At 34.0% G+C, this 14,178-nt stretch overlaps 1 protein-coding gene across 1 annotated transcript in view; it reads right to left on the bottom strand.

Moving 5' to 3' along the window:
* Positions 1-3,459: 3,459 nt before the first annotated feature.
* The window catches only part of CAAP1 (caspase activity and apoptosis inhibitor 1), a 45,550-nt gene continuing 34,831 nt past the window's right edge, over positions 3,460-14,178 (bottom strand). The window contains exon 6 of the mRNA XM_027616494.2: positions 3,460-5,962. Within this exon, the coding sequence (XP_027472295.1) occupies positions 5,616-5,962 (347 nt within the window). The 3' untranslated portion in view covers positions 3,460-5,615. The remainder of the gene's footprint in view (positions 5,963-14,178) is intronic.

The following is a 14,178-nucleotide window of genomic DNA, read 5'->3' as shown; positions in this document are numbered from 1 at the left end:
CCAAGTCCTCATGGCCCTTGTGCAGGGAGACACCAAAGTAAAAGGGACCACATGGTTTCAAAGAAACCAGGGTGGCAGATGGGAAAACTGATTCAAGACATCTTTCTGCAAGACAGGGAACCTCCCTCAAAAAAGAAAAAGTAAATTAAAGTTCTTGTGAGACTCTTCACAAGACTACCTGTCTGGCCATGTTCCTAGGAGGACTGCAGGTTGTTGCACCAAGATGTAGGCTGGCCGGAGGTTCAAGCTCTGCCTGCATGGCCTACCAGGATATGAGCAAGGTCACTTGGACACCAGGGTGCAGCCAGCCACTGCCCTACAGACACAAGAGCATAATGCTACTTTTAAGAGGGAATATTCAAAAAAATAAATAAATAAAAAATAAACGGGAATATTCAGAGAATAAAAAATAAAAAGATCTTTGAGATATTAAAAATATAATTATTTTAAAAATCAGTAGAAGAACTGGAAGAGAATAGTGAGAAAATATACAAGAAAGTAGAAGAAAAAGATGAAAAACAGAAAATACGAGATAAAAAAATGTAATAACCAGGCTAGGTACTGGTATCTTAATAAAAGGAGCTCCAAAAATAGATTTTAGAAAAAAAAAAAGAGGGAAGGAACTTACCTAAAGTAATATTTAAAAATTTCCCAGACCTGAATGACATTAAATTTTCCCATTAAAAAAGTTCACCGGTGATTAACTCAATGGATGAAAAAGATCCATTCTCTGACACATCATCAAGAAATTTCAGAATATTGGGAATAAAGATTCTAATAGCTTCTGAAGAGAAACAAACAGAAGACACACTTAAATATCAAGAATCAAAATGACAAATGACTTCTCAATAGCTTCAGTGGAAGTTGGAAGGCATGGGAGTAATCCTATAAAATTCGGAACAATGATTTCAGCCTAGACATCAACATTCACATAATCTTTCAATGCAGTGTATAGATAGAACCGAGCCATGTGGAGTCACACCAATGAATCAAAACAATTTACTGTTCCTGCATTCTTTCACAGGAAGCTGCTAGAAAAGGTACACCACCAAAATGAGGGAATAAACTAAAAGATGAAGACAGAAGATTCAGGAAATTGGGATATCCAACATGAAAGGGGTGAAGAATAATCAGTCCAGATTATCATAGAACAGAGTTCAGGAGGAATGTCTTTAGAGAAAAAAAAAAAAAAAAAAGTTATCTTATATAATGTATTTGAACCTATTGAGAAGAGATTTTTAATCCTGGAGAACAGTTAGGGTATAAGTTAATGTGTGCTACATAGAATACTGAGCTAATGAAATAATAAGGTAATTACATTATTAATTCCCCAAAACTTAAAACATAACTGGATCCAAAAAGAAAATGTAATTACAGATAGATACCACACAACCCAGTTGTGAATAGCATTTACGTAGTCAAAATAGTGTTAATATTGAATGTTATCCAAAAGTGTGATGTAACTGCACCATTTTGAGAGGATGGAGGAGGAAGGTATGTGTTTAGGGAAGAGGTAGAAAAAATAGATCTCCATCTTCATATTCCAAAACAGATCAATAAAACCTAAAACTGAACTATCAAGAAAGAGCATAATAATCATGTTACTTAGAAATACAGAGATAAATAGAAAAATCACTAAAAGATTTGAAAGTGGTTATCTCTTAGTAGCAAAAGCTGGTATAAAAAGAATAGGGAAGGAGAGTTATTTTTCATTTTAAGCCTTGGGGAAAAAACCCTTTACTAACTTAAAATTATATACTTATTATCTTGAAATTAAATAAAACAGTAAATTAAGGATAACTTACATTTATGGGCCAATGTGAATAATTCTAGACAGTGTACTTATCAAAAGATCCTGACAATAAAGACTCTAACAGGCAAAAGGAAAAAAGTAAAAAACCAAAAACTGGATTGTTCATAGCCAGCAACACTGCAGTACAAAAAAGGATTAAACAGACTGCTTCAGGAGCACTTGGGTGGCTCAGTTGGTTAACAGGCTGCCTTAGGCTCAGGTCATGATCCCAGGGTCTTGGGATCTCAGGCTCCCTTCTCAGTGGGGAGTCTGTCTCACTCTCCCTTTGCCCCTCCCCCAACGCTTGTGCGTGCGCTCTCTCAAATAAATAAAATCTCTAAAAAAAATAAACAGGCTGCTTCATTTTTGAATCAGGGAAAAGGGTAAGGGAAGTAAGAAATAAGCTTACAAAATTGTACAGTATTCTGTACTGAAATCACACAGTATTATAGCAGAAACAAATCTGATATATTGGCTAACAATTTATTTCATTTTAGTTACTTTCCAGGGTAACACAGCTGGTTTGTGCAGAATCGAACCTTCTGCTCTTAACTCACAGGCTTTTCATTTCATCACAATGCATTTTAAAAATGATTATCAAATATATCTGCATTCCTATTGATAATATTCATTAGCATTTTTTTGTTTTAAAAAGGGAATCTACTTGAAAGAAAGCGTAGAGAGGCAATTGCAAATCCAACAAGGCCATCACATAGGCAGGCTACATATGCCATTATGCCTTATTTCATTGACTGGAAATGTTCAAGAAAAGCATTTGATAGGGAAAAGACTAACATTAAAACAAGCAAATAACCTGCCACCCCACCACAAAAAAAGAAAGAAAAATATAAAAAAACTAAGTTTTAAGTTAAAGCATATTGGTGTTTTACTTAAGGATTAAACAGGTACAATAAAGGAAAAATACCTGTAACTAAACTCTTTTCCTACTTTTCATGATGGACTAGAACTGAGAATTTTTGAAATTTTTAGGCTGCCAACTTTATTTGGCCCAAATCATGGGTTCATTATCTACCTTGAAAATGACATTGAAAATGTTTACTTTCTTGCAATTTGTATTACTGTCCAAATGATTCAGAATACTTTTACTCAGATAGTTAATCATGCCCTAGAATCTAGTATTTGCTGAAAGTAGATTTTGGCAACAAGATTTATAAGGAAAAAACACCTGCCTGATAGTTAGAAGGAGTTGATGGCGTTCATTAAAGGATTTGGGGGTTCAGTAGATTTTTCATAATTAGTATGTTACACTGGCTACTTGGTGTAATAGGTTTTTAAGATATATCTGAGTGGGTGAATCAGCAGGATCATCAAAAAGTGGCCCAAGGCCAAACGCAGAGGACCTGTTATTATCAGTTACCACCTATCATTCAAGTTCCTCATCAAATACCAGGATTACTTCAATTTGAATAAAAAATAAGGCTGTCAAAACCTTTTTTGATCTTCTAATTTACTAATTACACATTACATAAAAATTCTCCTTACCACTCTGAAAAACAAACTGAGGGTTCTAGAGGGGAGGGGGGTGGGGGATGGGTTAGCCTGGTGGTGGGTACTGAGGAGGGCACGTTCTGCGTGGAGCACTGGGTGTTATGCACAATGAATCATGGAACACTACATCAAAAACTAATGATGTAATGTATGGTGATTAACATAACAATAAAAAATTATTTTAAAAAAACTAATGATGTAATGTATGGTGACTAACATAACAATAAAAATTTAAAGTATAAAAAAAAAATTCTCTACCTTGGCAAAAGGGAGGAGCATAAAAAGCAGTAGCACCTGTATCTTTACTATTACTCAGTCTATTCTGTGCTAAAATCTATACTGTAACATCCCTGAGTTTGAGATTCTGAACAAGACTAAACACCTCAGAGGTATTTAATAAATACCTGTGAGCTGACGATTTAAATGGCAGCATTAGATCAATATATGGTATTCTCCCATTTACTTAGGCTTTCCTAAAACAAACATACTCCTATTCTCCAAAGTCATTCATTTTTCAAAAAGCTCTTGTGTCTTTCAACACTTAAAAAAAAGAAGAGCTGATTTTCCAAGGTAGGAAACTAAGTGGCTTCTAATTTGTTAAGCTCATTCTACCTCACACATACCACTCTAGTCAAATGTCCTCTAGACCATTCTGCACAATGAACAGAGCAGACACACAATGCTTCATGAAGGTGGTAACTAGGCAGCTACAAAGCACTCAGACCCTTATCTACTGCTGTATGTTTAATCACACAAATGTCATCTACTGCATTTTATAATTAGTAAGCAGCAATAGTTTGTTCCGTACTACTTTGTTATTATTTTAACTTTCAGTTGAAATAAAAAATTATTTTGCCATAATCAATGCTTTTCCATCTTGAAGCAGAACTCACTATTCGAATCATACCCGCATTTACCAGCCTAAGAGAAGTACCCCAGATGACACAGGCCTGTGCTACATTAGAAAGATCCCAGGGGGGAAAAAATATGACAGGATTATTTAAAGGCATATTCAGAAACAACAAAAAAATAAATTTGTAACTTTGCAACTCTTACGTTTCATAAACACTATTTCCACAAGAAACTCTCTAAAATTTACATATAATTAAGCCAGCTAATATAACACAATCCCAACAAGTTTTATGTATGAGGAAAATCTTCATACATTAGTAGAGCACGGTTTACAAATAAAATATATTTGTTAGCAAGTATAAAAACAGTGGTTTCAGAGTTATATTTTAGAAAAAAATTAATTTATTTTAAGAGTCTATACCTAAATTTATTTCAGTATCAAACAACTACAATTAGTAATGGGGCAAAAAGCATCCATTATTGTGCAGGATGTTAATTTATTTGCAAAAACTATACAAAATTAGATTAATTATAACATTGACTTATCAAAGCTTCCTGAAATTAATTTTGCTTTTGGAAATGTATCAAAAGTCTTCAGATCCAGGATGATAGTCTTTATTATTTTTAATTCATGGAATTATAGCACATCAGATCTTCAAGCAAAAACATGAGATAAAAGCCTGTACAATAAAATATTCTTTTCCTAATACCTTGGAATGTAAATGCAAATATGTTCCCTTTTTACTGAAGAAAAAAACTTGAACAAAGTGTCCAATAATATCAAATACCTGTTAGAATGGCTTGTCTGCTGGAATTAAAGTTGGGCAATTACTTCTACATTTTTAAAAATGGCCTTAAATTAAGTCCCTTTTTTCTTTTATAAAAAACATTTTTCTCAGCCATTTCAGACCTCTAAGCCTTACAACAAAAAATGTTACTCTGTTTTTACCAGTAAATTCACACCCACAGAAGGTGTCTCCAAGACAGACTTATTTTAAAAGCGCATATAAGCATGACTAAATTTCTTAAATTGTTAACAAATCTAAAAGCAGTAATTTAATATTCTACCACAAAATATAGGTAACCTTAAGAGCAACATGCTTGGTCAATCTTTCTTAAGCTTTTAGGTTTGATGCCAAAACATTTAAAAATGAAGGAAAAAATACAGTGACTCTTTGCTAATGGCTTTTCAGATATTAATTTGCAGACATAGCTAAATGCTCATCTAACAAAGTATCCAGGTTATCCAATGATATCTGCCATAAATTCATAAAGCAATAACACATATATAAAAGTAACAACAGTAAAAAAAAAAACCACAGGTATTTTAGGCCTAAGATGAGTTTATCTAATAAGGATTACATGAGAAATACCACATAAGACTCAAAATAAACTTCATATACAAAATTATATGATGTGGCTTCGCTCAAACATACCTAGAACTCAGATTCAAGTCAAATAATTAGGCTGGTTTTTTTATATCACCAGCCTTCATTAGGGCTTTAATAGCTCTCGCCCTCATCTCAAGTTCTAGCAGCTCCAGCTGCTGTGCGGAAGGCTGAACATCTTCTGGTGGAGGAACGGTCAGGGTGGCTGCTTTGGGTTCCTTTGGGCTAGACTCTGCCAGTCCCAGAATCTCATTCACACTTTTCTCAATGTCTTTCTCCAGGTCATCTATCTGACCAGCTTCACTTTGGACTGTATTTTCAGGGACCTCAGGAGCAGCAGCTTCTTCGTTGCATGGGCCTTCTATGTCGCTGTCATAAGCATCTGCATTTATACTGAGTACATCACTATCTTCCCCTTTGCCTGTAACAAACAAAAAAGGGGAAAGAACCATGTAACCTAAATGCCCTCGTCAAAATTTCCTTTCTATTTATGATTAAAAGGCTTCTTTGACCCCACCTCCCACCATGGAGCCCCAAACACATTCCACAACCTCTATCCCAACCCCTTTTCCCCTGACTCCTCAACTTTGAAAACAGATATAATTTAATGTAAATTTTAATGTATTTTCATTCCAATTTAGAACATGGAAGCATTGGAAAATTTATACCATCACATGGAGTTCCATGATCTCTTTTCCTAATTAAATTGTCCCAACACTTTATATCACAGGGAAGCTTCTACATTACAAAATGAAAGCTGATGTTGGAAACCCTGAGTAAAATATTGCTTATTAATGAAAAAGTAAAATTCCATCGTAGGAGGAATTTAAAATACTTTGCTTTCTTTATAAACTACAAAAAAGGAAAAATATCCTTGGCAAGCTGGACACCATGTGCATTGCAATTATCCTAAATCTTTTCATATGCTTTTCCAAACACTTTGTTCTAAATCAATAAATTAAAGGAGAATGCCTAAGGCCAAGTTTTCATCAAGAGGATTTTAATTAATAAAGTTAGTACACTATAATTTTTAAAAATGCATTTGTTATAAAACTTCTGTAACTGATGCTAAAACCTTCAATATAGACAGATTATAGCCCCAACTACCTTGGCTTTGGACATTAAGTCCAGATGTCATTTAAACTTTGGGTACTCACTTAGACCTCCAATTCATTTATCTTTTGAATTCCTAATTTCTTTTTAAAGTCATGAACCCCCAACTGTTAGCTTTGCTAGTCTTATATAAGAAAAAACTTACTGACAGATGGAAAATTCGGATAATACAATGTATAGGGGAGGCCATAAACAATTCTACTCCACTGGTTTTATAGTAACAATTTACTGAGCCTGACTGACCCTCCTACATCCTAATAATTAAAAAACTACTCCCTATTCCAAAATTAATGTGGAAAAACGAATCAATAAATTATATTTGTGCCTACAAATAGAACTTGTAAAAAAAAAACAAGGTTGCAATTTTAATTATTTGATGCCAAAGAATATTTTACATATCTCCCCCAAAGCAATGCATATCTCCAAACAGCTTAAAAAAAAGAAAAAAAGAATATAGCCTTTTGTGTAAAGAAATAATGCTTAACATAAGTATTGCAATTTGAGACAAAAACAAATTAAGAAATGAAGGGCTAAGTTGTTCATAGTCTCAGAAAGTTCATTTTCATGCTTAGCCATCTTTAATGTAAAATTCTAAATCTGTACTCACTGATTCTGAGTGTAAATCTGCAGTCTGTTTAAAAGATTTTAAAACATAAATTTCTGAAAAACGGTGATTTGTTTTTCAAACTAGAAGTCATTGCCTGATCACGAATTAAGAGCAGAAGCATATAATGATGTGTGGGGAAAGAAGGGGTCTGAAAGTTGGGATACCTGAGTTCTAAACCTTACTGTGCTATTAAGTATGTGATTTTGGGCAAATCCCTTACCTTCCCAGAATTTCTCTCCTGTAAAAGTTAAGGCAAATTGTCCTAGGATATCTCTAAAGTACAAGGTCTAGTATTACAGTAAGTTAAGTCTATATAAAAGTTTATAAAATGCAATACTTTATTTTTCTTCTCCCAAGATATGTTTACCACTTATCTTTCACTTGATACACTCATCACTTGAATAGTAATCCAAAAGAATTTCTTTTTGATAGCAGTAGCCAATGAAAGATAAGTAACATGTCAGTAAATCACATTTTACTTAAATTTTTTTCACTCAACAACCTTTTTTTATTTAAGATTTTACTTTAAGCAATCTCTATACCCAACATGGGGTTCAAACTTATAACCCTGAGATCAAAAGTCATACTCTACCGACAGAGTCAGCCAGGCACCCCTGACCTTTTTGATACCAGATTTTCTAGAAAAAATAAGTAATTTACAACATCCAGGCAATATAATGGAAGCTCACTTATTATCCTGGGTCCAGGATTCAGTATGTAATGATACAACTCTGGAATCCCTTATATGCTAAATCACAATTTTTGAAGTAGCTGTACTTTTATGAAATTAATTTGCTTTGAATTTATATGTGAGTAAATAAATAGAAAATCTTAGAGATATTTTTATTAAATAAGTGGAGAATCTACACTAGTAGATCCTTAAGACATACGTGGCAAATCTTCTAGCTAATTATCACTGTCATATACCATTAGCCTATATTTCTTACTGAAAGACTACAGGAATATATATGAATGTGTACAAATATTTTTTAATGGAATGTACCTTATGTTCATATTATTTTTGTGTGTTTTTCCAAACACTTCAAATGGCTAAGAACCAATGAGCTACATATATTCTCACCTAATTTTTTAAGCCTATAAGCTTAAGAAGCAACCACACAGCTAAAGAGCTCTTCTGCCCTGAGCTTGTAATAATAAAATCCTTATTTTATAAAGTTACCAGCACCAAAGATTCAGAATCAAAGTGTTTATACACACTCTCCATGTTTCAAAGGAGGTAAATCTTGACAAGAATTTTTTTCCATCTATATATTCTATGGGTCTGTTTCCAACTTTTTAGTGGGCAGAAGGTGGGCTTCACTTTATTTCTTTATTTTAAACACCTATACATATCCTATGAGTGAAGAAATGGTGCTCCATAAATTTGGCATTGTTTTACATGTAAAATTATTGAAGGTTGGGGTGCTTGGCTGGCTCAGTCGGTTGAGCACATAGCTCTTGATCTCAGAGTTGTAAGTTCAAGCCCCATGTTGGATGTAGAGCTTAAAAATAAAAACTTAAAGAAAAAAAATTATCCAAAGTCTAAGTGACTGAGTCCTCCATAACACAGTATTGGTGAATGTATTCATAGATTCCATCTGCCCATTATACCTGCACCATTGATGCCAAAGCTTTGTACAATTTGTATCTGAAATAACTTAGCATAAGCACTTCATTTCACAAATGTGAAAACAAGTCAAGTGACTCATACAATATAACATGACAAATTATTTGAAGATCAAGGATCAAACTTCAAGTCTTTTCACTATTCCTTAATTTTCATCACCCTACTGACTTGTTTTTTAAAGCATCATTTGTGAACAATATCTGACTACACTTCCAAAGATAATTACCTCATCCTTAGTATTAGGAAATTATAGTTTTTTCTCATCGATTATGATCCTCAAGGTGAAAGGGGTGACACTTGTACATTTTTTCTGAAAAAGTAACTTTACCCCAAAATGCCTCACTCAAAATCCTTAAAATATCAGTGTTGTCATGTTCTGTCCTTCACACCCCCATTCTGCATGCATGCATGTGTGTTTGCTTTTTGTTAAAATAAAAGTTTTAAATACCCAACTGGGGGTGCCTGGGTGGCTCAGTTGGTTAAGCGACTCCCTTCGGCTCAGGTCATGATCCTGGAGTCCCGGGATCGAGTCCCACATTGGGCTCCCTGCTCAGCAGGGAGTCTGCTTCTCCCTCTGACCCTCTTCCCTCTCGTGCTATCTCTCATTCTCTCTCTCTCAAATAAATAAAATCTTAAAAAAAAACACCCAACTGGAAGTATACAAACGTACAAGAATTATTAATCACAAAGATTTTTTTTAATTACAAAGATTTTGAGGGATAAAATTTTAAAAAGATTTTTAAGTTATGCTAGTATATTTAAGCCTCAATAGAGCCTACATTCTACTTGCTAATAATTCACCTTAGAATAGTTTTAATGCATAAAATGGAAGTGTATCTAATGTTATGAGTGACTACATTCTTGTGAAACTTCTTGATATTGAATTATTAAATTAAGCCAGAAGACAAATCCTGGAACATGGAATAATTAAATATCTATCTCAATTCCTGCTGAAGATGGCAAATTGAGCACACATATCTAATTCCCTTCCCTACCAAGAACCCACTGAAGTGACAGAAGACAGATACTTAAAAATACAATAATAGCACATAAAAACTGTAAAGTAACTGAGGATAAAACTAACATCAGTCCTACCTAAGTAAAACATAAAATGGAGAATCCATAAAGGAAAAAAAAAATCAACAAATTTAGCTAAACAAATAGTAAGACCTCTGAGGAAAAAAAAAGAAACATAAATAAGACAGAGGTACTCTACAAGCAACTATTAATAAAATACATTTTTTCATGGCAAATATAAGAATACATACAATGTCTAGGTATCATTAAGAAATAACTAAAAACATGGGCAAAGGTAGAAATAAGTCAAGCATTTCATAAAATATGAAATACAAATCATCAAAAAATACATTAAAAAATGCTCAACTAGGGACACATGGGTGGCTCAGTTGGTTAAGCATCTGCCTTCAGCTCAGGTCATGATCTCAGGGTCCTGGGATCAAGCCCCACATCAGGCTCCCTACTCAATGGGGAGCCTGCTTCTCCCTCTGCCTGCCACTCCCCCTGCTTGTGCTCTCTCTCTCTCTCTCTCTGACATAAATAAAATCTTTAAAAAATATGTTCAATTTATTTTCTAATCAAGAAATGCAAATTAAAACAATATTACTTTTAAATCATTAGTAAAAAGAGGAATTTTATACATCTGTAAAAAATTTAATAAATTCATAAGATGGAAAAATGATCAAGACATGATTAAGTCAACAAAGTAAGCTAACAAGTGATAATCATATTTATGTTAAAAATAACCTAAGTAAATTATTAATAGTGGTTACTTACAGAGAGGAAAGTTAAAGTTGTAGGGGAAGAGAAGAAAATGAGTGTTCCAATTTTGCTCTATGAACATATGTATATTTCTTCAACCATTTCCAAGAATATAACCTTGTAAAAAGTTAAAAAAGAAATGAAACCATAATACTAGATGACAAAAAACGGTATCATCTAAAAAGACATTTTGCCAGAGTCTTACAAAATGTAAGCAAGGATGAAATTGATAGAAAAATAAAAGCAAAGCAAAACCATAGCCAAAAGACACCACAAATAAACAGAATTCTTTCTTCGAAAGTCTTGGAAGCAAGGAAGAGTTGGCTGTGAAACACACAGCAAGATAACTAAATTAAATCCATTCAAATAGTTGGGCCAACTGAACCCTTCCTCTCCGTGCCACAGGTCCAAGCACTCTACTGGGAGGCCCACCTCATCCACTTAAATGAAAGAGCTCTCCTAGAGAAATATATCTAAACAGCTACTGATGAAACCCAAACCAGCTTCCAGAAAGACCCAGCTACAATAAATAAAGAACCAAGATGAACAAAGGAAGAATAAAGAAAATTTAGGGGTCAGAAGATAATCTAATGGGGGAGAAGGAAGGGTGGAGGAGTCTACTTAGTATCCTTAGACTGAAGTGGACCCTGCAGCCATTAAGTACATGATATAGTGAAAGAAGACCAGAGAACAAGAAATGTTAGAATTTAAACATACAGTTATCAAAAGCAAACATTCAGTGGTTGCTGGAAGATAGTGAAAGAAAAGAAACACTAAATGTAGAGAAGAAATAAAAATAAATTTAAAATATGCTATAAAAGGGGTTCCTGGGTGGCTCAGTCGATTAAATGTCTGCCTTCGGCTCAGGTCATGATCCCAGGGCCCTGGGATCGAGCCCCACATCAGGCTCCCTGCTCCGCGGAGCAGGAAGCCTGCTTCTTTCTCCCTCTGCCTCTGCCACTCCCCCTGCTTGTGTTCTCTCTCTTGCTCACTCTCTCTCTCAAATAAATATATAAAATCTTTAAAAAAATATATGCTATAAAAGTTAAGAGATCAAGATGAATGACCCATGAGTCCAACAACATAATATAATTAATTCAGCAAATATTACTGAGCACCTACTATGTAGAAGACAGTGTTTTAAACATTAAGGAAACAGCAGTGAATTAAAAAAAAGTCCCTGCATTTATTTAAGTCATAGGAGACTCTATAAATACATATCAGGTGTTATAAAGAAAAATAAAACTAGAATAAGAGGACAGTAGCAGGATGCTTTCACAGAGACTGATCAATGTGATTTGATAAGGTAACATTTGAGCAGAGAATTGAATAAAGTGATAGAGTAAGTCACAAAACAAAAAAAGAGACAGTGGAGAGGGAAAATAAAGAAATATGAGGAAAAAAGCGATCTGAGGTGACGGTCTTCACACTGAAGAGGCTTGCCAACTGCAGTGTTATCATACCTGAGACATATCCTGTAAAAAATCAGAACTCAGGGGTAAAAAAAAAGTTACTAAGAATTCCCAGAGGAAAAAAACTAGATCACTAACAACAGCTAGCCTCAAGAAATCAAGAGCATTCCTATCAGCCACTGTGGACAAGATATCACAATGGCTATGAACGTGATCACAAAAAAGAGAAGTAATGGTATATTACGTGCCTCAAGGACACAACATTGCTTCTAAAATAATGTCAAAAACTTGAACATGAATCTGAGTAAGCCTCTATACCTAACTACCAATTTACAGAAAAATAATACTAAATAAAACAGTGGGATGCAATCAGCAAAATTCAAACTGAGAAACTCTGACAACCCGGTTTCTTTAAGAAATAAACTGCAAAGAGAGGGAGGTAAAGGAGGGTGGGATGAGAAGGCCAAGCATGCAGATGAAAAAGAAACTTAGTGTCAACCAACTGTAATATAGGGAACTTATCTGGATCTCCATTCATACAAATAGAGTTTTAAAAATATTCTAAGACAGGGGTGCCTGGGTGGCTCCGTTAGTTAAGCATCCGACTCTTGATTATCAGCTCAGGTTATGATCTCAGGGTCCTGAGATCAATCGAGACCCATGTCAGGCTACATGCTGGGATCCTCTCCCTGTCCCCCTGCCCCCCACCCATCCCTCTCTCTCTCTCTCTCAAAAAAAAAAAAAAAAAAAAAAAAAAAATATATATATATATATAGACAACCAGAGAAATTTGAACACTGGGTATCTAAGGATTACTATTCTGTAACCCTTAATGAAATATTGGATCTCAACAATAATTAATAGCTACTAAAACCATCAGGTGGTAGGGTGACAATTCTTGTACCAATCCATCAAACTTAATATCACAATACTAACCAATAAGTAGTAGGTTAAATCTGAACACTTTCTGAATATCTGATATTAAGCAATGTTAACTTTTTAAGGCATTATGATCATGCTTAAAAAGAGATCTCTAATTTTTGAGATACAAACATATTTAAATATTTACAGATGAACTGAAAATGTTTAGAATTTGCTTTAAAACAATCTAGCAATATGAAGTGGGTAGTAATAGGGATGAAAAATTAGTCATAGGGGGATAACTGAAGATGGAAAGGAGTACACAGGAGTTAATGCTATTTTTTTCTTATTTTTGTTTGAAAATTTCCAAGATAAAAAGGTTTTTTTTAAAGAGTTGATTGCTATTCAGAAACCTAAAATAACATTTTTGAAATTATGTAAAAATATATATCCTGGAGGAGAACACAAGAAAATCAAAATCCAATATTCCTATTAGGCAACCCTATAGCTGGTTATCAAAAGGGTAAACTATTTTGCTTTGTTTTCTCTTTCAGTTTTTTCCCATTTAATTTTAAGTTAATCACGTTCAGTGGTTATGCCATTTAGAACAGCACATTTCACCATCCTTCCCTCTAGGTCCCTCACTCTAGAATCTCAACTCTCCAAGGCTTCTAGTGTTATCAACCTGCTAGAATCTCATTAGTAACAAAGTCCATACTTCACTGGACAGCAATGCTATGCCTCCATGGATTTCTTTTCTGAGACAACAAAAAACTTTGATTTCACTAAATTTTAAGTGATAAGGAACACAATTCTACAGTATTCTCACTGTAAAAAGTCAACTTGTAACAGTTTTAGTGAGTTCTAGCCTTTTCAAGAAACCAAAACTTTATTTTCTGAAAAAGAAACAACTGTTTTTTTAATATATAAAAATAATTTTTGTAGAGGACTTTAATCTTCCTCTCAGCAAAACTGGTAGAACTTGGTTATTCTATCATGCAGTGTTTGAAACTACTGATTTAAATTTAAGTGTATCATGTTAACCACCATATTAAAAAATTAATCATGACACTTACTGACATAAAGAAAAAAATGCAAACAATTTAATACAGAAGAACTGTCTAGCATTCTACCAACCACACACTGACCTTCTGGATAACTAGTGTCCACTCGTAAACGTTAACTTCTGTGAATGACAAATTCAGAAATTATCCAAAAATCAATAAATATTCACTCAG

This window comes from Zalophus californianus, chromosome 13 (assembly GCF_009762305.2).
Source record: "Zalophus californianus isolate mZalCal1 chromosome 13, mZalCal1.pri.v2, whole genome shotgun sequence".
Lineage (NCBI taxonomy): Eukaryota > Metazoa > Chordata > Mammalia > Carnivora > Otariidae > Zalophus > Zalophus californianus.
This window is presented reverse-complemented; position numbering and strand designations above follow the sequence as displayed.